At 42.5% G+C, this 27,657-nt stretch overlaps 1 protein-coding gene across 15 annotated transcripts in view; it reads left to right on the plus strand.

Moving 5' to 3' along the window:
- LOC144501380 (uncharacterized) overlaps positions 1-27,657 on the plus strand; it is a 338,685-nt gene that overhangs the window by 148,746 nt on the left and 162,282 nt on the right. For 8 of the 15 annotated variants that reach the window (XM_078225050.1, XM_078225051.1, XM_078225052.1 and 5 more), the window contains 3 exons: positions 3,955-3,987; positions 9,762-9,806; positions 26,263-26,298. In XM_078225050.1, the coding sequence (XP_078081176.1) occupies positions 3,955-3,987; positions 9,762-9,806; positions 26,263-26,298 (114 nt within the window). The remainder of the gene's footprint in view (positions 1-3,954; positions 3,988-9,761; positions 9,807-26,262; positions 26,299-27,657) is intronic. The other 7 variants (XM_078225053.1, XM_078225063.1, XM_078225054.1 and 4 more) reach the window with 2 other exon arrangements.

Here is a 27,657-nt window from a genome sequence, read left to right on the forward strand (position 1 = left end):
AGACTAGCTGAGTTTATGCAGCATTTTCTGTTTTTATTTATTGGATATTCATTTTTCTTATCAAAATTTAATCAGCGAAGAATGAATCATAGAATCACAGAATTGTTATGTTGTTTGGCCCATGGTGTCTGTACCAGCTCTCCAAATGAGTATTATGGCTTGGTATCTTTTCCCCATACCCCTGCACATTGTTTCTATTCAAGTAATCATGTAATGCTCTCTCGAATGCTTCAATTGAACTTGTTTCCACCACATTTCCAGGCAGGGCATTCCAGACCAGAACCACATGTTGCGTGAAAAAGTTTTTCCTCACATCACATTTGCTTATTTTTTAAATCACTTTAATTCCATCTGATCAGGGAAAGTCAGCATAGCTTTGTCAGAAGGAGGTCATGCCTAGCAAATTTGATTGAATTTTTTGAGGTGGTGATCAGGTGTGTAGATGAAGGTAGTGCAGTTGATGTAGTTTATCTGGATTTCAGCAAAGCCTTTGACAAGGTCCCACATGGGAGACATATAAAGAAGGCAAATGCACATGGGATACAGGGTAATTTGATAAAGTTGGCTCAATTGTAGGAGACAGAGGATGATGACAGAAGGCTGCTTTAGTGATTGGGAGCCAGTATCCAGTGGCGTACCACATGGATCTGTGCTGGGTCCCTATTATTCATCACTTGTGTAAAAGAAATAGATGAATGACTGTGTGGGGGGTAGGACTAGTAAGTTTGCAGATGACATAAAGATTGACTGGGTGGTGAACAGTGAGGTTGAGTGTCTTGGGCACAAGAAGATATAGATGGGAGGGTCAAATGGGGAGATAAGTGGCAGATGGAATTTTACCCTGAAAAGTGTGAGGTGATACATTTCAGAAGGAGTAATTTGACCAGCAGGTGGCAGGACACTAGGAAGTTCTGGGAAATGAAGCGACTTTGGCATGTTTGTCCATAGATCACTGAAAGCGGAAGGGCATGTTATGGTGAAAAAGGCATATGGGATACTTGCCTTTATCAATCAAAACATAGATTACAAAAGCAGGGAAGTCATGTTGGAGTTGTATAGAACTTTGATGAGGCCACAATGAGAGTACTGTGTGCAGTTCTGGTCGCCATAATATCAGAAGGATGTGATTGCACTGGAGGGAGTGCAGAGAAGTTTCACCAGGATACTGTCTGGTGGAACATTTAAGTTATGAAAACAGGTTGAATAGGCTTGAGTTCAAGATTAATTCCAACAAAAGAGGTAGCTGCTGCCATGGCAGCAAGGATAATGAAAGGGCATCTCCATCTTGAGGAGGTGGACATCCTCCATCGGAGCTGGTGGCTCCCCCCTTTGGTCTTGCAGCTTTCAGCTCTGATGGCTCAACCAGTCATTCGCAAGGAGGCTGCCTCCTGGCAGCTGACAGCTTCCCCACATGAAGGGGGTGATGGGGGTGGGGGAGGGATTACTCTGCCACCAGCAGATTGGCAGTGGTCCAAAAAAATGGCCTATAATTGGCGAAATTGGGCACACACCTCCAGTCAGCAGGTGGCCGGGTTGCTGCCATTCTCCCTGCTGGGAAACACCCTAGCCAGCACAGCTCCTCAGCATTTTAGCAGCTCTCTGTCTCCTAGCCTGCCACACAGGGGCGAGTAAAATTTTGCCCATTAAATCCCTTTCCAGCATTTTTGGTTTTTATTTGATTTCCAGCTTTCGCAGTGTTTCTTTTTTCGTCATAAATAAGGAATCCATGGGACACTTTGTTATCCAGTGATTAGAATGTGGAATTTGCAACCATTTGGAGTAGTTGGGGCAGGTAGCACAGATGCATTTAAGAGGATTCAAGATTACTACATGAGGGAGAAAAATTTAGAAAGATATGCTGACAGGTGACAGGTGATCTCTTATCACCTATATAATTCTGTTACACAAATGTATCTCAAAATACTACTTTCCAAAAATAAATAAAAGACACGGTGAAAATGACCCAACTGATTACCAAACCCTCACCTTGGCAGCATGAATCCTGGGCAATTTTAACTCCAGGACCTCATCTCCATGTTTTTTAAAAATTTGTTCATGAAATGTGGGCATCACTGGCTAGGTCAGCATTTATTGCCCATTTCTAATTTGCCTTGCGAAGTTGGTGGTGAGTGGCCTTGAACTGTTGCAATCCATGCAGTACAAGTACACCCACAGCGTACACCAAATATCTCAGTCCCTTGCCTGCCAAAAATTGGTGGGACATGATAACAGGCCACTGGGCAGAAGCATCATTTAAAGCTGCAGAAAGATGCTGACTAAGAGCAAAGATATTCTGGTAAGTGCAAAGCAAGGAAGGTCTAAACTTTCCTTGTGTTACTCAGGCGACCACTCCTGCTCCCACAACTAAAGTAAACTCCCCTGTTTGGGTTTCTCCTGATCAAAATCCTTTTTTCTCCACCTTCACCTGGCCATAATGACCTTTTCTACATATTTATTTAAAGAAGGCCAAAATATTGCAGATGCTGGTAATCTAAAATTTAATAGAAAATGCTGGAAATACTCAACACCTCAGGCAGAATCTATGGAGAGAGAAATAAAGTTAATGGGGTAATTTTAATTCCCAAAACAGATTGATTGGGGTCAGGTAAGAAGTATAAATCCCAAACCTGACTCCAACCTGCTCACTTCTGGATTTAACAATGGCAGGATAGGAGTGGAAAACCAACCTGCTCCCAAGAAGCTGATAGGCTATTTTAATTTTGTAACAAGGCTGAAAGATTTTCATTTCTTTGTTTTCAGGTTTACCCTGGTTGGCAACTCAGGGGAAGTGAAGATTGTTTAAGGGAAAAATTAATTATCATAGCAGCATTGGTTTTCAGCCAAGAACGGGAGCTTTATTTTGGCTTCCCTGACGTCTACATACTTTCCTGGAATTGCATCTCCTTCCCCCAAAAGTTTCTGGGAGGGAGGGGAAGGGGTGAGGGCAAAAGTGCAGGAAATGGGTGAACGTAGTTTAAGGCCCTCTCAACCACAATGCGGGGAAAACCTTGAAGCGCTGTTGTGGAAGGTGACACCATCAGAATAACTGTGACAGAGAAACTGGGAGAATGGGTTGGAATCCTTACAGGGAGCAGGATGTGAGAAAGTGTAGTTGAGGTAGCTATGGCATTCAGTAAACAGATTGGTAGGAACTGAAATTCCACAGCTGATCTGTCATTGCCCTCCTCTGCCTAACTGATCTTTTTGTTATATTGAATAATCTACTTTGATTCCTCTAAGTTTTTTCCAAATAAAACGTGTCACCATCGGAACTTATAGGTCCTTGCTATGCCTGTCATTTTGTGTGACATTGAAGAATGTACTTTGCTTCAATGCTATTCCGATCATCTTCTTTTACAGTACATTGAGAACTATATCAATGCCACTTTCTACTCTTGTCCCAAACTGGAAAATTTCATAAACTTTGCTTCAAATTTTCTCATTCATCACTCCCTTCTCAAGTCTAAGCTTCCCTCCCTCAACTTCTCAACATCTACCCTGATTGTATTTCTTCCTGTAAGGACTCTATTCCATTCTCACAATTTCTCCATCTCTGTCATCTCTACCTCACCTGCTGAGTACTTATACCTCTGTTTATATTTTAAAAAGGGCAGATGTCCTTGCTGCTTGTTCAAAGACAATGGAGCAGGATATCAGTTGATACACCCCCTGGTCAATTTAACAGCCTTCTGCCGAGTTGCCACCAGGCAGTTAAGATTGAAACCATCCCTGGAAGGTGGGCTCCTTGTTTTTTTTATACAGTTATGTCCCCAAAAGCACAAGTTGCTAACATTACAATCACTTCATCCATTTAATAAGAGAAATTGCATGGAATATCATTTGAGGACTCTGGCTAAAGAAACATTAGTCTGTGCACCAGTATTCATTTTGCATGTTGATTCAATGGACTAATTTTGCATTATAATGTTGAACTTTCTTGTGCTGCACATACAGGTGTTCCAGGAGCTGTTCCAGGAGCTGTTGCAGGTACAGGCATTTTCTTCTTAGTTTAACATTGAAATACACTGTCATTCTGATATTAGTTTTATATTACTATTTTATTCTCATATGACTAATGACAGTGCCATAAAGAATACTGACCAAGAATTAGATTTAACTTTGAGAGCCTGCACTGATTGGGCCATGGTGAGGATGGGGCTGGGGAGAATTTAATATCAGTTCTGTGGAGCCAGCCTTATCGGCTATCAAGCCCCACCCCACCAGGCTGATGACGTAACCCTCCCCTCTTTTTTGTCAGAGTGGCTCAAGATCTGGTGTGAAAACTACAGTGCATCTGGAGAGATACACACCAGTTTTCAGTCAGAACCTGACGCGCTCACAAATTATGAGAAAATACCACTAAATCTGGGAGAAAATTAAGATCCATTTGGCAAATATCCTATAAAGGGGAACCAACATGGATTTGTTAAGGGCAAATCATGATGACTAACTTGATTGAGTTATTTGATGAGTAATAGTGGGGTCATGAGAGCATTGTAGTAGATCATTGTGTATATGGACTTTCAAAAGATATTTCGGAAAGTACCATACATTAGACTATTTAACAAAATTGAAGCCCATGCGATAAAGAGGCTGTAGCAGTATGGATATAGAATTGGTCAAAGGCTAAAAAATAGAGAAATTGACTTTGCTTTGTCATTACACTGATGGAAATGGCAATACAGAAGTCTAGTGCTTTTTTGCTGGCATGCTACATCAGCAGTTGTTTCCACTGCAGCTTGTATGGTGTGCCATCATGAAATGGGCATAGCAAAGCTTTTGTTATTCTGATATCACGCATTCCTCCCAACTGATTTAACACCAATCTACCAAATTTGGACAATGTAAGTACATTGATGTGCAGGTTAGGTAGATTGGCCATGCTAAATTGCCCCTTAATGTCCAAAGATGTGTTGGTTAAGTGGATTCGCCATGGTAAATGTGAGGTTTATGGGGATAGGGTGGAGGGAAGGGCCTGGGTAGGATGCTCTTTCAGAAGGTTGGTGCAGACTTGATGGGCCAGATGGCCTCTTTCTGCACTGTAGGGATTCTATGCTTCTATGGAATGTGCTTAGCACTCTGCAAAGAACCAGCATTCAGTTGCTCCAGTGCTATTTAAAGAGCCATACAATAACTTCCAGTAAAGCGCTTTTGCGATCTTTCCTCCTCAAGTATCTCTGGGCCTTGAGGATTCAATTTTGGGCTATACCACCTCAACATGGGCTGCGGCAGTCTGGGAAGCTAGCTGATGATCACCAGTAAGGGCACTGGCCGAGTGGCAATGCCAAGCAGACAAATGCTGTCATCCTGGGAAAGGATCAGCTTCCATGGTGCCACTGCTGCTCTCCTGGGACAGCACCTCTGCAATCCGAGCTATTTTATTGGACTACTGTGAGAATCTTCCTCTTTGAACATTGGCAGCAGTCCGAGTCTGCATCACAGCAAACTGGGCTTGCATCGCACCAAGCATTGACCTAATGGTCTCTATCAGCTTCTATTGCCTCAGCCCCCTGCCATATTAGTTTAAACCCTCCCCAACAGCACTAGTAAACACTTCCACTAGGACATTGGTTCCAGTCCTGTCCAGGTGCAGACCATCCAATTTGTACTGGCCCCAACTCCCCCAGAACCGGTTCCAGTGTCCCAGGAATTTGAATCCCTCCCTCTTGCACCATCCCTCAAGCACCTATTCATCTTAGCTATCCTGCCATTCCTACTCTGACTAGCACGTGGCACTGGTGGCTATCCTGAGATTACCAACTTTGAGGTCCTACTTTTTAGTTTAACTCCTAACTCCCTAAATTCAGCTTGTCGGACCTCATCCCATTTTTTTACTTATATCATTGGTGCCTATGTGCACCACGACAGCTGGCTGTTCACCTTCCCCCTCCAGAATGCCCTGCAGCCGCTCTGGGACATCCTTGACCCTTGCACCATGGAGGCAACATACCAGCCTGGAGTTTTGTTTGCGTCTGCAGAAATGCCTATCTATTCCCCTTACAATTGAATCTTGCAGTTCTTGTAACAAGAGTCATCTCCCCTAGGGTGGGACTATACTCTAGCCCCCACAGTAACTCCCCGTCTTCACAGGTTATTTCTGTCCTTCTACTTTGATAGGGTTTTAGCAACTCTGACTTCTCATGCCGCCACCGCTGTATGACGATCTTTTGTACTTACGACAATGCAGGGTCTCTCTCTGTCCACAACGTTGTGTTTAGCTGAGACTGACGAGGTCTCTACCAGATGCAGTGCCAGTATAATCTCTTGAGGAACTGGTGGGGATGCTACACTTTGTGGCAAAGGCAACCAGCTAAGTGCATCTGCATTTGATATCTGTATTCCAGGGTAATGCTGAAACGTACAACAATAGGCCACTAACAAAAGACCTTATCTCTGCACCCTTGCAGAGGCAATTGGCGGCACCAGCTTATCTTCTCTGGATAAACCTAACAGTGGCTTGTAGTCTGAAACTTTTGTAAAATGTTGGCCATAAATATACTGATGGAACTTTTTTGACTGTGCAGATAACCGCCAAGCTTTCCTTATATATTTGGGCGTATTTCTTTTCCATATCCGCCAATGCTTTAGAAGCAAAGGCAATGGACCTTTCTGTTCCATCAAGCATCTAGTGGGTTAAATAGCTCCCACTCCATATGGTGAAGCGTCGCATATTACTTTCAAGGTTTGTTTGGGTTGAAATGCACCAACAAGTCAGATGACTGCAGAACTTGTGTAACTTTTTTGAAGGCTTCCTTATGCTTTTCTCCCCATTTCTATCTTTGGTGTTTTATTAACAGATGGTGATTTAGGGCTAAGATGATAGAAGTCTGGTTTAGATTGAATGACTCGGATCCCTTGCTGAGCTCCTCATCCCATTTCTTTAAGGGAATTAAACCATTAGTCACTGTGCTTTTTTTTGTACTAACTGTACTGGTTACTTCACTCTGCACCACACATTTAAGTAACTTTCCTATTACACCTGGAGCACTCATAATTCTTGCATCGACAAACTTTTTGGGAGTGTTCTCCCCCACATCGAAAACATGCTTCAGCCCTCATTGTTGCATTTCTTCCATCAAGCACTGTTGCACCCACTCCTGGACTGTTTTGCACCACAGCCGTTTCCTACCACAAACGATTTACCTCATTCGGCATGCCTTGCAACTCAGTTACACCATGCTCCATGCATTCAGTCACCTGGGCCAGTCCCACAGCTTTTTCTGAAGTGATTTTGATCTCAGTCAGTAATTTCTTTTGTATGATTAGACTGTTTATACTACAGACCATTTTGTCCCTTAACATTTCTCCTCGTGCTGGGTCAATTTTGCAGAGTTCTGCCAGTCACCTAAGTCTTGCCACGAAGCCTGAGACTGTCTCCCCTGGCTCTCAGTTTGTCATATAAAATTTGTATCTCTGCAAAATGATTGAGGGACGGGGTTTTAAATGATTTTGACCAGCTCCACAACCAGGTCAAAAGACTTGGGAGCAATTTTCCCGTTCTGCCCGCCACAGGAATTGGACTGGGTGAGGGACGGACCATGGAAAGATCCATTGACCTTGGGCAGCATTTTCTGGCAAGCGTGGCCAGAAAATCCCACCTTTTGTGTCTGGAGCGTCTGGTGATAAAGTTCTCACTAGAAACTGTAAGACTATGAGCCACAGACAATAAGCAAAATAACCTTTCATTTTTCTTCATCGGTTATTTCATTCACCACAAAGAAGTAACACAGCCTTTCTATATATTGTCCCCAGTTGTCTACTTTAGGATCAAATGGCTTGATTTTTCCAATTATAGACATTGTACTGAGTAAATATATCTTACTTCTTCTTACTTCTTTGTATTCTCGATGCTCAAGTCTCCTTGCCCTCTAGCTGGACACTGCGATTCCCGATGACTATAAAGTTGCCAATGTAATAGAAGGAGGGCAACTCGATTTGGCTTGAGTCAATGAAGGCTTTATTGCCAATAATAAGAATAATATGTACAACAAGCATATATTATTTACATATTACCATACAACTATTCTACTCGACCCTCTGGCTCTAACTGTGAGTCCCTCCTTGAACCTGCTACGTACTCTCCTGTTCTTGGCACCATTGAGATATGCATAACTGCCATGGCAGAGTATTGAACCACTTTATTGAGGCATTAAGTACACTAATCATGAATGATACAATCAACACTATGAAGTTAGTAGTATCATGTTGCAATATATGTCAGAAGAATTCCAGTGGCTTATATACACCTTCATGCTCATGCAGCATTTTTCTACTTCGTACATTCACAGGAAGGACACCTGGTTTCTTAAAGTCACTGCAAATATTACAATCCAAGCAAAAATTGTGGGTACAAATCTATGCCATAATCTACGTATGGATTTGACAATAGAACCAAGACACTGATGAAAGTGCAAATATTAAACCCTATGAAATGATGGTTGGAGTGGCCCAAATTATTTTGATACTTATGGAAATTGAATAATGAACCCTCATTATGTTGATATCAAGTCTGTATGTAAATACAAAAATATTCAGAATTATCCATTCCATTATTTGTAAGCAGCAATGTTTTTGCTACACTAGACAAATTTCTTCAAGCTAGTAATTGGTTCAGTAGGGTTTATTTGTCAATACCATGCCAAGTTAAGCAGCATAATAACCATTACAATGTTGTATGTTAATTAAATGGACCAGCTCAGTATATTGTACATAGAAGTACAAAGTGATTCTCTTTTGCAGGTAGAATGCAGAGACACAACATAAAAGAAAAGGTGCAATTTTAAATGGGGTGCAGGAGGGCCTGGCACGTGTCCGTAAATCATTGAACATAGCAAGAGAGGTTGAGAGTACAATTGATAAAGCATATGACATCCTGGGCTTTATCAATAAGGACAAAGAGTACAAAAACAAAGAAGTTATGTTAAACTGGTTCAGCCTCAACTGAAGTATTGTGTCTAGTTCTCGGCACTACACATTAGCATAGCTGTGAAGGCATTAGAGAGGGTGGAGTAATAATCCATGAGAAATATTACAGGGATGAGAAATTTCATTTCAATAGAATGATTGGAGAAGTTGGGACAATTCTCCTTGGGGAGAGAAGGTTGAGAGGAGATTTGAAAGAATTATTCAAAATCATAGGCATATTAGCAAGTGAGAAACTGTTCCCATTGGTGCAAGATTGAGAACCAGAACGTACAAATATAAGATTAATTGTAAAATAAAAAGTGATGGCTACATGAGGAAAATGTTTTTCACATAGCAAGTGTTTGGAATCTGGAATACACTGCCTGAGAGTGTGATGGAGGCAGATTTAATTGAGGCTTTCAAAGGGGAATTGGACCATTGTTTGAAAAGGAAAAAATGGCAGAGTTATGGGGAGAAGGCAGATGAGTTATTCCTTCAGAGGGCTGGCACAAACATGACAGGCTGAATGGCCTCCTTCTGTGCTGTAACCATTCTACGCTTCTATGATTGTTGTTTCTATTTCTGTGCTGCTATTGCAAGAATGGAAGAACCCTCCTAGATGTTGTGGTGGATACAGTTGTTTATTCTCTGTTTAATGCTGGATAGTCAGCCATTCTGACTTTGCTTTAGTATTTCCACTTTATTACCACTTCTTCCCACCCCACCACTCCCATTGTTTACTGATCTGGCAATGGAATAAAATGCAAGTAGTATACAACATGCTGCTAGTTCAGTGGCATTTCTGTCATTTTACTGAAGGTATTTGTGACTGTAACTCTCCTATGCTGATGTTGCAGGTGGTCTGGGAGCTGTACCTGGAGCTCAGCCAGGAGTTGTACCCGGTAAGTTGTCTTCCAGATGTTAGATGGAAAATTTGTAGATTTGACTATTGTCAGTTTTACAGTCTGTCAGTTAAGAATATCTTTGGAAACTATGGACTATAATGTACTGCCCAGAGTGCTTTGTAAGTCTACAAGTATAAACATATTTCAGTACAAAATTGGATAAAGTGGATGACAAAGATCGTTACCCCTCTTTTTTGTATTCATCCATGGGACATGGGCTTCGCTGGCTGGCCAGCATTTATTGCCCATCCCTAGTTGCCCTTGAGAATGGGGTGGTGTACCGCCTTCTTGAATCGCTGCAGTCCATATGCTGTGGGTTGACCCACAAAGCCGTTAGGGAGGGAGTTCCAAGATTTTGACCCAGCAACTGCAAAACAACGGTGATATATTTCCAAGTCAGGACAGTGAGTGGCTTGGAAGGGAACTTGCAGGTGGTGTTTCCATATATCTGCATTAAGCATCTTTCACAAGCTACAGGGTAAGAACCTAACTTAATTATTTCCAGGGAAACCACATACTTACCATACAAATAAAATTTTGTACTGACATAAATAGGGTGTCCAATGTGACCATTGACTACATGTTCTATGAAAGCTTAGAATCTGCACCATTGTAGCAGTTTGTTATTTACATACTTTTCCTTCCTTGCATTTGGTTTTATCCACCCCAAGGATATAATTTGATTATATACTAGTCAATCTAACATCAGTGGTAGAAAATCATGAAGACACCGTGGGTGGGATTTTCTGGCCGCGCTTGCCCCAAGGCCAGAAATTCCCTCCCAAGGTCAAGGGACCTTTGCATGGTCCACCCCCGCCTGCTACAATTCCATCTACCTGCTACAATTACATCTACCCTTTGAAGCCCGTTCAAGACTTTATGTTTCAGTAAGATCACACCTCATTCTTCAGTCCTCTGGGTGTAGTCTCAGTTGTAGAAAGACTTTTATACTCCATCAATAAAGGCCAGCATTCCATTTGTCTTCGTAATTACTTGCTGTACCTGCATGCTGAATTTCTGTGATTCATGTATAAGAATACCTAGGTCCCTCTCTACCACAGCATCCTGCAGTCGCTCTCCAATTAATAATATTCTGCTTTTCTATTCTTCCTGCCAAAGTGGACCAGTTTACATTTTCCCACATTATACTCCCACATTCCCACATCTACCAACTTTTTACTCTCTCACTTAATCTATCTATATCCCTATGCAAACTCTTTGTTTCCTCCACACAACTTATTTACCTATCAATCTTGATATTGTCAGCAAATTTGGCAACAATATACTAGTCTCTTCATCCAAGTCATTACTATAGAATCCCTACACTGTAGAAGGAGATCATTCAGCCCATCGAATCTGCACCTATTCTCCGACAGAGCACCTTTACCCAGGCCTTAACCAATAATCCCATGTATTTACCCCACTAATCCCCCTAACATAGACATTTTGGGACACTAAGGGGCAATTTTGCATGGCCACCTAACCTGCATATCTTTGGACTGTGGGAGAAAACCAGAGAATCCAGAGGAAACCCATGCAAACACGGGGAGAATGTGCAAACTCGACACAGTCACCCAAGACTGGAATAGTTTGTAAATAGTTGAGCCCCAGCACTGATCCCTAGTTTATCATCCTGAAAGTGGCCTATTTATTTTCTATGTTTCCTATTAGTTAGCCATCCCTCTATCAATACAAATATATAACTTATAACAGCATAAGCTCTTATCTTGTAAATAGCCATTTTTATGGCATCTTATCAAATGCCTTTTGGAAATCCAAATGCACCACATCCATGGTTCACCTTGATCCACCCTACTTGTTACAACCACAAAGAACACTAATAAATTTGTCAAACACAATTTCCCTTTCATGCAACCATGTTGACGATACCTGATTGTATTATAATTTTCGAAATGTCCTGCCATCAGCTCTTTGGTAATGGATTTGAGTATTTTCCCAACAACTGACTTTAGGTGAACTAACTACGGTTTCCTGTTTTCTGTCTCCCTCCCTCCTTGAATGGAAGTGTTACATTTGTGGTTTTGCAATCTGCTGAGACCATTCCAGAATCTAGAGAATTTTAAAAGATTACAGCCAATGCACCCACTATCACTGCAGTCACTTCTTTTAAGACCCTAGGATAGAGGCTGTTAAGTCCAGCGGACCTGTCAGCCTTAAGTCCCATTGATATTCTCATTGCGTTTTCTCTAGTGATAGTCATTGGTTGGGATTTTCTAGCTGCACTCACCCCAAGACCGGAAAATCCCACCTGAGGTAAATGGACCGAAGCATTGTTCGCCCCCAATTTCCCCCATTGTTTTAAGTTCCTCTCTCCCTTTCCCCCTCTTCATTTTCTATTATTCTTGGGATTTTTATTCCTTTTTATTTCTTCTAATGTGAAGTTAAATACAAAATACTTGTTCTAAACATCTGTTTTTTCTTCTTTTGCTGTTGTTAATTCCCATCTCGCCAACTAGGGGGCTAGCACTCACTTGAGCTACTCTTTTCCTTTCTATATATTTGTGGAATCTTTTAATGTCCATTTCTATATTTCTTGCTAATTTTCCCTCATACTCCAATTTCTCCCTCTTTATTATTTATGTATTCACACCAAAGTGTGATACATATTCCTTTGAGAATAAGCTGCAACAAGAAAACCAAGACTATAGAGGCCTGACGGGCAAGGCAGATGAACTCAGGGCATGGATGGGTACATGGGACTGGGATATTATAGCAATTACTGAAACCTGGCTAAGGGAGGGACAGGACTGGCAGCTCAATGTTCCAGGGTACAGATGCTATAGGAAAGATAGAACAGGAGGTAAGAGAGGAGGGGGAGTTGCACTTTTGATTAGGGAAAGCATCACGGCCATACTGAGAGGGGATATATCCGAGGGTTCGGCCATTGAGTCTATATGGGTAGAACTGAGAAATAAGAAGGGGGAAATCACTTTGATAGGGTTGTACTATAGGGCCCCAATAGTCGGTGGGAAATTGAGGAGCAAATATGTAAGGAGATTACAGATAGTTCCAAGAAAAATAGGGTGGTAATAGTCGGAGATTTTAACTTTCCCAACATTGACTGGGACAGCCATAGTATTAGAAGGTTGGATGGAGAGAAATTTGTTCACTGTATTCAGGAGGAATTTCTCATTCAGTATGTGGATGGCCCGACTAGAGAGGGGGCAAATCCTGACCTTCTCTTGGGAAATAAGGAAGGGCAGGTGACAGAAGTGTTAGTGAGGGATCACTTTGGGACCAGTGACCATAATTCTATTGGTTTTAAGATAGCTATGGAGAATGATAGGTCTGGCCCAAAAGTTAAAATTCTAAATTGGGGCAAGGAAATTTTGATGGTATCAGGCAGGAACTTACAAAAGTTAATTGGGGGAGACTGTGGGAAGGCAAAGGGACATCTGGTAAGTGGCACGCTTTCAAAAGTGTGTTAACCAGGGTTCAGGGTAAACACATTCCTCTTAGAGTGAAGGGCAAGGCTGGCAGAAGTAGGGAACCCTGGATGACTTGGGATATTGAGGCCCTGGTCAAGAAGAAGAAAGAGGTACATGACATGCATAGACAGCTGGGATCAAGTGAATCCCTTGAAGAGTATAGGGAATGTAGGAGTAGAGTTAAGAGAGAAATCAGGAGGGCAAAAAGGGGACACGAGATTGTTTTGGCAGATAAGGCAAAGGAGAATCCAAAGAGCTTCTACAAAGACACAAAGGGCAGAAGAGTAACAAGGGAGAGAGTAGGGCCTCTTAAGGATCAACAAGGTCATCTATGTGCACATCCACAAGAGATGGGTGAGATCCTAAATAAATATTTCTCATCAGAATTTACTGTTGAGAAGAGCATGGATGTTAGGGAACTTGGGGAAATAAATAGTGATGTCTTGAGGAGTGTACATATTACAGAGGAGGAGGTGCTGGAAATCTTAAAGCACATCAAGGTAGATAAATCCCCAGGACCTGATGAAGTGTATCCCAGGACATTGTGGGAGGCTAGGGAGGAAATTGCGGGTCCCCTAGCCGAGATATTTGAATCATCGATAGTCACGGGTGAGGTGCCTGAAGATTGGAGAGTGGCAAATGTTGTGCCTTTGTTTAAAAAGGGTTGCAGGGAAAAGCCTGGGAACTATAGGCCAGTGAGCCTCGCATCTGTGGTGGGTAAATTGTTGGAAGGTATTTTGAGAGACAGGATCTACAGGCATTTAGAGATGCAAGGACTGATTAGGGACAGTCAGCATGGCTTTGTGAGTGGAAAATCATGTCTCACAAATTTGATTGAGTTTTTTGAAGGGGTAACCAAGAAGATAAATGAGGGCAGTGCAGCTGATGTTGTCTACATGGACCTAAGCAAGGCCTTTGACAAGGTACTGCTTGGTAGGTTGTTGCATAAGGTTACATCTCACGGGATCCAGGGTGAGGTATCTAAATGGATACAAAATTGGCTTCTTGACAGAAGCCAGAGGGTGGTTGTAGAGAATTGTTTTTCAAACTGGAGGCCTGTGACCAGCGGTGTGCCTCAGGGATCAGTGCTGGGTCCACTGTTATTTGTCATTTATATTAATGATTTGGATGAGAATATAGGAGGCATGGTTAGTAATTTTGCAGATGACACTAAGATTGGTGGCATAGTGGACAGTGAAGAAAGTTATCTCCATTTGCAAAAGGACCTTGATCAATTGGGCCAGTGGGCTGATGAATGGCAGATGGAGTTTAATTTCGACAAATGCGAGGTGATGCATTTTGGTAGATTGAACCAGGGCAGGACTTACTCTGTCAATGGTAGGGCGTTGGGGAGAGTTACTGTTAAAGTTAAGTTTCCTTCTGGTTTAGTCAGAGATAAGCAAGCCAGCACTGGGGAGACAGTAATATTAGTTAATTAGATAGATTTGTAAAAGTGGTTTCTCCATCCAATAATGCCTAAAATGCTCTGCAGAATTTCAGCTACCGTAAATATAGGTGGTCATGCTAAGTGGATGAAAATACGGCTTGAGACAGAGTATGAGCTTGGGAATTTAATAAATGAGGGAATTTGGTACAGTAAGAGAGTGGTTGTTTTTCTGATCTTTTACAAAAATGGAGTGGTCCGAAGGAGAGAAGTAAGAAGTCTCACAACACCCGGTTAAAGTCCAACAGGTTTATTTGGTAGCACAAGCTTTCAGAGTGTTGCTCCTTCTTCAGGTGAGTGAAGAGTTGTGTTCACAAGCAGAGCATACATAGATACAGACTCAATTTAGAAGATAATGGTTGGAATGCGAGTCTTTACAAGTAATCAAGTCGTAAAGTACAGACAATGAGAGCGGAGAGAGGCTTAAGCACAGATTAAAGAGGTGTGTATTGTCTCCAGCCAGGACAGTTAGTGAGATTTTGCAAGCCCAGGCAAGTCGTGGGGTTACAGATAGTGTGACATGAATCCAAGATCCCGGTTGAGGCCATCCTCATGTGTGCGGAACTTGGCTATCAGTTTTTGCTCGGCAATTCTGCGTTGTGTGTCGTAAAGGCCGTCTTGGAGAACGCTAACCTGAAGATCAGCGGCTGAATGCCCGTGACTGCTGAAGTGTTCCCGGACAGGAGGAGAACACTCCTGCCTGGTGATTGTCGAGCGGTGTTCATTCATCTGTTGTCGTAGCGTCTGCATGGTCTCACAAATGTACCATGCCTCAGGACATCCTTTCCTGCAGCGTATCAGGTAGACAACATTGGCCGAGTCGCAAGGGTATGTACCGTGTACCTGGTGGATGGTGTTCTCACGTAAGATGATGTCATCTGTGTCGATGATCCGGCACGTCTTGCAGAGGTTGCTGTGGCAGGGTTGTGTGGTGTCGTGGTCACTGTTCTCCTGAAGGCTGGGTAGTTTGCTGTGGACAATGGTCTGTTTGAGGTTGTGCGGTTGTTTGAAGGCAAGAAGTGGGGGTGGCCTCGGCAAGATGCTCGTCTTCATCGATGACATGTTGAAGGCTCCAGAGAAGATATCGTAGCTTCTCTGCTCCGGGGAAGTACTGGACGACGAAGGGTACTCTGTCCGCCGTGTCCCGTGTTTGTCTTTTGAGGAGGTCGGTGCGGTTTTTCGCTGTGGCGCATCGGAACTGTTGATCGATGAGTCGAGCGCCATATCCTGTTCTTATGAGGGTGTCTTTCAGCGTCTGTAGGTGTCTGTTGCGATCCTTCTCAACTGAGCAGATCCTGTGTATACGGAGGGCATGTCCGTAGGGGATGGGCTCTTTAACGTGTTTAGGGTGGAAGCTGGAGAAGTGGAGCATTGTGAGGTTATCCGTGGGCTTGTGGTACAGTGAAGCGCTGAGGTGACCGTCCTTGATGGAGATGTGTGTGTCGAAGGATGCAACCGATTCCGGAGAGTAGTCCATGGTGAGTCTGATGGTAGGATGGAACTTGTTGCTGTCATCATACAGTCATATATATGTCATCATATAGGAATTCATCAGGCGAATGAGGCTGCGGGAGTTCTTCCACAAAACCCAAGGGGCCAACAGCGAACACAATGAGACAGCCAATGAACTGGAACAGCTGACAGAGAGATCCGCAGTGCAGCGACCGAATTGGACTCCTCCGGAGGGCCGCTGCCCTCGACTCAACACGTATGCCCAAGCCGTTAGGAGGTGCGTCAATGCCAGATTCATCAGCCACACTCACAAGACAGCCCCGAATGTCACCCAAGCACAACGCAACGCCATCTGCCCTCTCAAGACCAACCGCAACATTGTCATCAAACCTACAGACAAAGGAAGGGCCACTGTCATACTGAACAAAACGGATTACTGTAAAGAAGTGTACCGACAACTGAACAACGAGGAACACTACAGATATTTACCCGCAGATCTGACCAAAGAACACACCTGTCAACTCAACAGACTGATCAAGACCTTTGATCAGCACCTTCAGAGCACCCTCCGTGCTTTCATCCCATGTACTCCCTGCGTTGGAGATCTTTACTGCTTCCCGAAGATACACAAGGCCAACACACCCCTCCATCCCATTGTATCAGGCAATGGGACCCTTTGTGAGAACCTCTCCGGCTACGTTGAGGGCATCTTGAAACCCATTGTACAAAGAACCCCCAGCTTCTGTCGTGACACTACGGAATTCCTACAGAAAATCAGCACACATGGAGCAGTTGAACCAGAAGCACTCCTCGTCACAATGGATGTCTCGGCACTCTACACGAGCATCCCCCTGCAACTGCCTTAGTGCTCAACATCGACAACTGCCAATCTCCAGATGCAATTCTACAACTCAACTGCTTCATCCTGGACCACAACGTCTTCACTTTCAATAACCAGTTCTTCATCCAGACACATGGAACAGCCATGGGGACCAAATTCACATCTCAATATGCCAACATCTTCATGCACAGGTTCAAACAAGACCTCTTCACAGCACAGGACCTTCAACCGACGCTATACACTAGATACATCGATGACATTTTCTTCCTTTGGACTCATGGCGAACAATCACTGCAACAACTATATGATGACATCAACAAGTTCCATCCCACCATCAGACTCACCATGGACTACTCTCTGGAATCGGTTGCATTCTTGGACACACGCATCTCCATCAAGGACGGTCACCTCAGTCCTTCACTGTACCGCAAGCCCACGGATAACCTCACGATGCTCCACTTCTCCAGCTTCCACCCTGAACACACTAAAGAAGTATCCCCTATGGACAAGCCCTCCGTATACACGGGATCTGCTCAGATGAGGAGGATTGCAACAGACACCTATAGACGCTGAAAGACGCCCCTCATAAGAACAGGATATGGCACTTGACTCATCGATCGACAGTTCCGACGCGCCACAGCGAAAAACCGCACCAACGTCCTCAGAAGACAGACATGGGACACAGCGGACAGAACACCCTTCGTCGCCCAGTACTTCCCTGGAGCGGAGAAGCTACAACATCTCCGGAGCCTTCAATATGCCATCAGTGAAGATGAACATCTCGCCAAGGCCATCCCCACACCCCCACTTCTTGCTTCAAACAACTGCACAACCTCAAACAGACCATTGTCCGCAACAAACTACCCAGCCTTCAGGACAACAGTGACCATGACACCACACAATCCTGTCACAGCAACCCCTGCAAGACGCGCTGGATCATCGACACGGATGCCATCATCTTACGTGAGAACACCATCCACCAGGTACACGGTACATACTCTTGCGACTTGGTCAATGTTGTCTACCTGATATGCTGCAGGAAAGGATGTCCCGAGGCATGGTACATTTGTGAGACCATGCAGACGCTACGACAACGGATGAATGAACACCACTCGACAATCAGCAGGCAGGAGTGTTCTCTTTCTGTCGGGGAACACTTCAGCAGTCACGGGCATTCAGCCTCTGATCTTTGGATAAGCGTTCTCCAAGGCGCCCTTCATGACACACGACAATGCAGAATTGCTGAGCAGAAACTGATAGCCAAGTTCCGCACACATGAGGACGGCCTCAACTGGGATCTTAGGTTCATGTCACGCTATCTGTAACCCCCACGACTTGCCTGGGCTTGCAAAATCTCACTAACTGTCCCTGGCTGGAGACAATACACACCTCTTTAACCTGTGTTTAACCCTCTCTCTGCTCACATTGTCTGTACCTTTAAGACTTGATTACATGTAAAGACTCGCATTCCAACCATTATCTTGTAAATTGAGTCTGTATCCCTATGTATGCCTTGTTTGTGAACACAACTCTTCATTCACCTGAAGAAGGAGCGACACTCCAAAAGCTTGTGCTACCAAATAAACTGTTGGACTTTAACCTGTGTGTTGTGAGACTTCTTACTGTGCTTACCCCAGTCCAACGCCGACATCTCCACATCCTGAAGGAGAGTGCCAGAGACCAGCAATGGAACCTGAGAGCTGAAACTTGGAAGTATTAATTAGATGGGCAGCTAAATAAGTAGCTGGCGAGTTTTAAGTTTTGTTATCTCTTTATAAATGGGTAGTAGTTTAAATTTGTTCTGGGGAAATATATAGTTGGAGCTTTTTCAGAGACCTAAGTATTATGCTGGCTTTTATTCGGGAGACTTCTCTTTATTAATTACAGCTCAGCAAATACAAAGAACTCATGGAGACAGTAAATTCTGGTTGAAGACGTACTTTATTTAGCCCAGGCCTGGTCCACATGTATGGGAGAAATGACTTGAGGCAGCGCATTCTAAATTACATTGTAAAGATGTACTACATTTATACATTTTTCATAAATCATCTGCCCTCCTACTCTGTTCATCATAACCAGATGAGCCAATCATTTTAGTATGAATCATTTACCTTTGCCAATAACACCCTTCTCTCTGGCAGCATGAGAATTCATTGGTCCATAGAATCCGAATGCTCCTGCCCACTGTCTCTTAGCCATCCTAATTACGTAGGTCATAGAGTTCAAAGGTCCTTTCCACTGCCTCTTACCAACCTCAATTATGTAGGCTGTAGAGTTCAAGTTTTTTTTCCCACTGTCTGCTGAGCAATCCCTTATCAGAAGAAACTGAATTATTCTATTCATTCTCGTGTCTGGGAAACTTGTACTTTCTATAACCCATACTGATAAAAACTGTGCTCTGTGGTTTGTCTTACTCAGCTTTTATCCTATTATGCCTTGGGGCAGTCTGTAGGTGCCCAAGGTGTACATTTTAATACAGAATATATATTTGAAAATGTTTAAATTCTCTAACAATGGTTATATGTGTTTCTATGCTAAACAGTACCTTTGTAACTCCTGGCACTTTGTGCTTTTTCTATACTATATTCATTTCTAAATTAGTCCATCCCGATTTATTGGTCTTTTCAGCACCAGATTATCCTAAATCCCTCTAACATGTACATATTGCATTAAATTTATAGCTTAACCAGTTAAATCACTTTTTATAATCACAGATAATTTTTGCATGAGTTTTTAAAAACTTAATATGTTAACTATAACACAATAAAGATGGCAGGGTAGGTGTTATGCAGTAGCTATAGAATGTGGGGACAGGTGGACATCTGTATGATCCAGAGAAACCACAGTAAGCATCTGCAGCTTGAGGAACCTCGGCTCAGAACTGATGAGCTGGAGTTTGAGCTTCATACACTGCAACACATCGGTGGGGGAGAAATGTACCTGGGCTCTTTGTTTCAGAAGGCAGCTGTACTCTTTAGGCTATGTACTTTGAATTTGGATTGCAGTAAAGGACAAAGGTGTGACTGCGAATGAAGCAGGTATGGGGATAGAGAAGGTGGCATTGGAAATAACTCAAGTCTTGCAATTGCCCAATGCATTCAACGTTCTTGCAGCTTGTGTGAACAAGTGCAAGAGCTGCATGGAGGATGAGCAAACTGACTATGGGTGCAAGGGTCATTCAAGTGGGTGAAGGTAAAAGAAATGTAGTTGTAGCAAGGAGCAGCATAATGGGGAATTGATAAGATTTACCGCAGCTAAGACCATGAGTCCTGACCAATGCCAGGATTAAGGACATCTCCCCAGGGTTAGAGAGGAACTTGGAGTGGGAGAGGAAGGATCCAGTTGTCATGGTCCATGTGGGTACCAAAAACATAGGTAGGACTAAGAAAGAGGTTCTGCTAAGGGAGAATGAGCAGGTGAAGGCTAGATGTAAAATTAGAATAACAAAGATAATTTATGAAGTACGACCTTAGCCATGAGCAAATTTGCCTCCGGTAAATAAGATCATGGAGTTGAATGTGTGGCTCAAAGATTGGCATCGGGAAAATGAGGTTCAATTCATAGGGCACTGGCACCAGTATTGCAGAAAGTGACTGATATAACATTGGGACGGTCTTCACCTGAACCTCTGTCCTGGTGAATCATATAAATAAGCTCCATGTAGAGAGGGTTTTAAACTAAATAGTCGAAAGAGGGAGAGTTCTGCTGAGTGGAGATTTGAAAAGTTAAAGACAAAGGACAAGGCAATGGTACTGGATAGTGATATGGGTAATGATAACCAAAGTGTGGCAGGAAAGGACAGAGCATATAAGTGCACGGACAAATAAGATCAGAGTGGGCAAAAGCTGTAAAAAGACAGAATATAAATCACTTTATCTGAATACACATAGCATTTAAAATAAGATGGTCAGCCATGATTGAATGGCGGAGCAGACTCGATGGGCCATCTGGCCTAATTCTGCTCCTATACCTTATGGTCTTATTTAGCTGGACATGTGATGTTCAAATGGATAGATTGTGTGCTAGATTGCATGTGATTTTAGGTGTTGATTGATTTTATGCTCTGCCCACTGTGGGTGCTTCCATTGTATTCATGGCATGCCCATAATAATGATGTGGAGATGCCGGCATTGGACTGGGGTAAACACAGTGAGAAGTCTCACAGCGCCAGGTTGGAGTCCAGCGGGTTTGTTTGGTGGCGGGGGCCACTGGCTTTCGGGGCGCAGCCCCTTCGTCGGGTGGGTGGGGTTTCTGTTCACAAACAGGGCATATAAAGTATTTATATACATATGATGTCTTTGTGTGCCCTGTTTGTGAGTGGGGCTCCCGCTCGCCTGGCGGGGGGGGCGGCATTCCGAGGGCTGGTGGCTTTTGCTGCCGGGTAAGCCTATTGGACTTTGACCTGGTGTTGTGAGACTTCTTACTATGCTCATAATAACACAGGAAATAGGAGCTGGAGTGGACCATATGGCCCATCGAGCCTGCTCCACCACTCAATACGATCATCTCCAATCTTGGGCTTCAACCCCATTTTCCTGCCCACTCCCCATATTCCTTAATTCCCTGAGAAGCTACAAATCTGTCAATCTCAGCCTTGAACAATGGAGCATTCACACCCCTCTGGGGCAGAGAATTCCAAGGATTCATAGCCCTCTGAAAGGAACAATTTCTCCTCATCTCAGTCTGAAGTGATTGGCCTCGTATCCTGAGACTGTGTTTCAGATTCCCTGAACAGCAGAAACAATCTCTCAGCATCCGCCCTTTCAGGCCTCTTCAAAATTCTGTAGCCTTTCGAGTTCCATCAGGGTCGACACGATGAAACCAAATTCACAGCCTATATTTATGGTGCACTAATGTGGCTACTTTCGTCTTGGAGCTGTGTGATGATTCCTTTCAGGAATGTTGTTCTGGATGTTGCTGAGCTATTTGGTCATGCATCATTCTCAGTGATGTTGTAATTTCAAGCCTGGTACTTCACAGAAATACAGAATTGTTACAGTGCAGTAGGAGGCCATTTGGCCCATCATCTTATGTTTGAGTTATAAGGAGAGGCGGTATATTCTGGGACTTTTTTCTCTGGAGCATAGGAGGGTAAGGGGTGATCTTAACGAGGTCTATAAAATAATGAGGGGCATAGATCAGCTAGATAGTCAATATCTTTTCTCAAAGGTAGGGGAGTCTAAAACTAGAGGGTATAGGTTTAAGGTGAAAGGGGAGAGATACAAAAGTGTCCAGAGGAGCAGTTTTTTCACACAGAGGGTGGTGGGTGTCTGGAACAAGCTGCCAGAGGTAGTAATAGAGGCGGGTACAATTTTGTCTTTTAAAAAGCATTTAGACAGTTACATGTGTAAAATGGGTATAGAGGGATATGGGCCAAATGCAGGCAATTGGAACTAGCTTAGGGGTTTAAAAAAAAGGGTGGCATGGACAAGTTGGGCTGAAGGGCCTGTTTCCATGCTGTAAACCTCTATGACTCTATGGTTGAATAGATAGCACAAATTTAAATAAATAAATGTAGATTATATTATAGCCATTAAAAGAATGTGGTTGTAAGGTGACCAACAGTAGCTACACTGTGGAGCAGAGTATAAAACAGGAAATAATCAAGGATTGCAAGAAAGGTGCTGTAATAATTGTGAATGTCTTTAATCTTCACACTATTTAGACATATTGGGAGGATTTACTGGCCTTCCCGTGGCGTGTTTCTTGCAGCGGGAGATGGCACACCATTCACCAGTGGTGGGATCTTTTGCTCCCACCACTGTGAATGGGATTTTCCATTGACTGCACCCCACACTGCTGGGAAACCAATGGCAGCGGTGTACCATTGGAGGGAGCAGAAGATGCCACCGGCGTGAACAGCTGGAAAATTCCAGCCATAAAATTGACAAAGGTAGCCTGGAAGATGGGTTATACAACATACTCAGATCATTATGTTCCAGAAGCTACCAGGGACAAAAGCAATCATAACATGATGGAATTTCACATTCCGTTCGAGAGTGAGAAAATTAAACTTTAATTTTTAGCCCATAACACGTGTCTTAAAATTAAATAAAGAAAATTACAAGGCCATGAAAACAGAGTTCATGAAAACAGATTGCGTAAATAGGTTAAAAGGTAGCTGAGAAGCAGTGGCAGGCATATAAGGAAAATTTTTATTATTCACAACAACGATATATTCCACTAAGGAAGGAAGATTCTACCAGAAATATGTACCATCTGTTGCTAACTAAGCGAATTAAGGATGGCAGCAAATTGAAACAAAAGGCATACAATGTTGGTGAAATTAGTTGTAGGCTAGAAGCACTTGAAATTCATCAACTCACTAACCACTTACCTACCTGCCCACTCAATTAATGCTTTCAAGTTTCAGCTCTCAGGCTCCACTGCTGGTCTCTGGCTCCCCCTCTCAGACCACTCCTTTTTTGTAAAAGATCAGAAAAACATTTCTCTTACTCTACCGAATTTGCTCATTTACCAAATTCCCAAGTTCACACTGCCTGCCTCGAGCCATACTTCCATGCACTGAGCATGATTACCTATATTTATGCCAACTGAAAGTCTACAGAGCATGGTCGGACACTAGTGGCTAGAGAAACCATTTATAAGCAGCTTCCTCATTAACTAACTATACCTATCTCTCCAACAGTGAGCTTACCTTTCCCTGACTAAAACTGAAAGAAATTTAACTTTATCAGTAAACTGAAGTTAAATATTTAGTTCAAACTTGAGTAAATATTAGAAAGAGATTAACCTTTAACGTTAACACTTAAAATTTGCTCACTTATAAAATTCCCAAGCTCACACTCCGGGCATTTCTCAATAGGATGAAGGAGGTGGAACTGAAACTGAGGAGTCTGCTCGCTCCTGCCTTCACCATCTCTGCGCCAATATAGCATCAGATGACCAATCTGTGGCTGTCTAGCAAGAAGGAGACCAATTATAGTTGCAAAGGAAGCTTGCTTCCCAACCACAAACCCTTCACCATGCTTCCTTCCAACCTCGTAGTTATTATCAGGCCCAATGTTTCTCTGTCTGTTTTCAGATGTCACAATGCAGTCAGCTCTTGTGACTGAGTTATTATGAAATATAATATAGTCTTGGTTTTCTTGTTGCAACTCATTCACAAAGGAATACAAGTCATGTTTGGTGCAAATCCAAAGTTTGTGGGTTCATAGAAACCATGGTGCAAAATGGGGCTCAGAGTCCATATAGCACTATAAGCCAGGATATCATAGAACAAAAGAGTAATGCTGTGATGACAACTAGAATTGTAAAGTCTCCCTGCCCTCAGAGCAGTCTTGAAGAATCAAAAAATATTTCAAGTAATTAAAAAGCATATATAAGTTGTCACCTTCCCCAACAGAATTGGTTAGTAGATTCAACCATGGTCCAAAGCCAGGCTTTTCTACACCCTTTGTGACATCTCATTATAATTGGTGTAGAAGACCTCCAAACGTTTTTATGTACAATGTTCAAAAAATGCAACGGGCAAGAAAAAATCATGAATGATTGTGTTGTAAAGAAGTTTAATAGCTTGATTAATTAGCAATTACAAAATGATGGGAAAGTTGCTAATTTTGGTGTCCATCACCTTCTGAATTGTCAGAAACTGGTGTGGCTGGATGGCCAACCCAATGTTATCATGCCAAATTCTTTGTCAGCGCAGGGAGGCTGCACATCTGATTTGAGAACATAAGCACAGCCCTCTTTCCCAAGCAGCAGTCAGTGACACGTTATGACCTTCGTCCTTGTTTACTTTGTGTTTACACAAGTCGAATCTTTACAGAGCCAAGTCAGGCATTGCCATAGGGAAGGCAGATCTGGACTCATCAAAACAAAACTGAGCCTCCAAAGAAACTATCAGGCTACCAGCGCTAAGTTCCCCTCAGATGACAGCATTCAACAAAAAGTAAAAAAATCACCAAGGTTTTCTTAGTAACTCACAGTGGTAGCCCATCTTCTGCACAAGTTTAAAAAAAAATTGCACCCTTTCAAGAAGGAAGTAAGAAAGCTACTGAAGCCAAGCCTGCTAGGAAAAACCTTTATTCAGAAAACCAACTTTTAGTACCACAGCATATTGCCCTGAAGAGAGCAAATTGTGCATGCTTTCCAGAATGATATGACTTGTTTCCTTACTGACACCATCACCTTGTTCCCTGCAGCTCTTGAGGTAACTGGTAGATTCCTCGATGCTAGGCAATCAGAGTTCTCACTCATTCCACCCTCACTGTCCAAAGTTTGAATGTGCCCATACCTAACATGACCATATCTTCCCAGGAGTAGAGATGTTCCTCTAAATTTCAGAAATGTTGACCTGCTGAATCTTTGTGCTTCTTTCTTGACCTCACAATCAAGAACAGTGGCTATCCATAAGCAACTTTTGCTTTAGACCAGAATAAATAAATGACAATTTATTTGGACATTGGTGCAATGATCAGCTGTTGATTTAGCAGAAGTATAAAATTGCTATTTTGCTTTGCCGCAGCCAGGGAGACATATCAACCCCAAGCCTATTTAATTATGAATTCAAATTATTGGGCTTTTGAGACTAGTGTCTCTTTTCACAAGATCAGCCCCAATGCAAGTTTTTGCTATTTTTCATTAATCTGTTTCCTTTCATTCTTTTGAGGATCAGCAAGTTTTATTATTCATTAAACTCCTTTCATTCTCATTGGATCGCTTTGTCAGATTCTGACTGTTGTCTGAGACTTCCCTGATGACTTACTGTGCAAATCTAATGCCTACCTAGTCAGTACTAAGTTAGCTAATCATCAGCTGAAAATGAAGTTAAGATTCAACAAATGCATAGTGCCTCAGATTGAGAAGCAAATGCAATAAACTTTCCTCCTGATTGCTGCCCCCAGATGGAAAGGGCAGATGCTAAGACTGTGTGAAGACAGAAATGGTTTAGTAATAAATGATTAACCATCACATAACTGATTTTAGCAATATCTTAGAGGAAGTATGGCCTCACGTGTGAAATTTGTTCTTTATTGACTGATCCAGCTGTGTGTGAAGGATGCTGAAATCTGGAGAATAAGGCACACAGTGCACAATATGCATTGATCGATAAGTATTCACCCAATCAAACCATAAGGTCACACTACTTTAATGTAGATTTAAATAATTTATATATTAACATTTAATATTTCACAAATAGGGTTTCTCGGAATGATGTATTGATTTTAAAAAATTGTTTCTTGTTCTACATTGTAAACAATCAATATCTTCTTTTACAAATCTGTCAAACTTCTATCATTTCAGGTGCAGCTGCAGCAGCCAAAGCTGCAAAATATGGAGGTAGATCAAATTTAGTTCTTAGTTTATAAAACATGAAATTATTATTTAACCTTTGAAGGTAAAATTTTGTTCATATTAAAAAAGAAGAAATCTTCATATTAAGTATAGCACAGAATATATAATCTGTAAAGAATAAAGTAATCACATTTTTTTCATTTATGATGTGTGGTTAAGTGGCAGAATTCTTCATTTTTAGAACGATCACCTTTTCTTCCATGTCAGGAGCACAATACTGGGGTATAAGAAGTACCCCAATGCAGTTGTGGTTAGACAAATGGAATGACTGTTAATGTTCAGAGAGAGCTAGGAATATAGTTTTTTGCTAGTGGATTACAGAAATGTGAAACCATCTTCCACCCCAGTCAGCCTACCACACTGAATTAAAAAGTATATTTCTTTGAAGATGGATAAATACTGAAGCCATTGGGAAAGGTTTTGATAATTGTGAAATAGAAGAAGTGAATAAAAGTTTAGTTAAAATTGAAGTGTGTGGAAGAAAGGAATTGGATGGGAATAGTGGACAAGTTTGGACTGCAGAGGAATATCTGGCCTCAGTCTCTATTTCCACGGTAGCACAGTGGTTAGCACTGCTGCTTCACAGCGCCAGAGACCTGGGTTCGATTCCTGGCTGGGGTCACTGTCTGTGTGGAGTTTCCACGTTATCTACGTGGGTTTCCTCCGGATGCTCCAGTTTTCTCCCACATTCCGAAAGACATGCTGGTTAGGTGTATTGACCCGAACAGGCGCCGGACTGTGGCGACTAGGGGAATTTCACAGTAACTTCATTGCAGTGTTAATGTAAGCTTTGCTTGTGACTAATAAAGAAACAAACTTTATTTCTTCATATCCATATATATAAAGTAATATTGCAATGATGTCTGTTTTGTATATGTAGAGAGGCCAATACTGAGGTCAGGGTTAATAAGAATGTGCAATAGAAATTAGATTGTGAATTCCAGGCTGCGAGATTGAGAGGGGAGGTGGAGTTTGGATGATGTCTTCTGTACTTGGACCTATTTTATAGTCTAGTGCAAACGGAATGAATAGAGGTATCTATCTACTCACTTGAACATACCAGACCGACGTAACTTTGGATAGACGCAATCCATTGTTAGTTGTTGTAATAACCCATCGGGTTTACTTAATGTCCTTTAGGGAAGGAAATCCACCGTCCTTACTTGGTGTTTATTTTTAACCTACATGCCTATTTTTAAGTTTATTTATTTGTGCCACAAGTACACTCATGTTAATACTGCAATGAAGTTTCTATGAAAATTCCTGAGTCGCCATACTCCGGCACCTGTTCGGGTACACTGAGGGAGAATTTAGCATGGTCAATGCACCTAACCAGCACATCTT

Source organism: Mustelus asterias, chromosome 12 (genome assembly GCF_964213995.1).
Source record: "Mustelus asterias chromosome 12, sMusAst1.hap1.1, whole genome shotgun sequence".
NCBI lineage: Eukaryota > Metazoa > Chordata > Chondrichthyes > Carcharhiniformes > Triakidae > Mustelus > Mustelus asterias.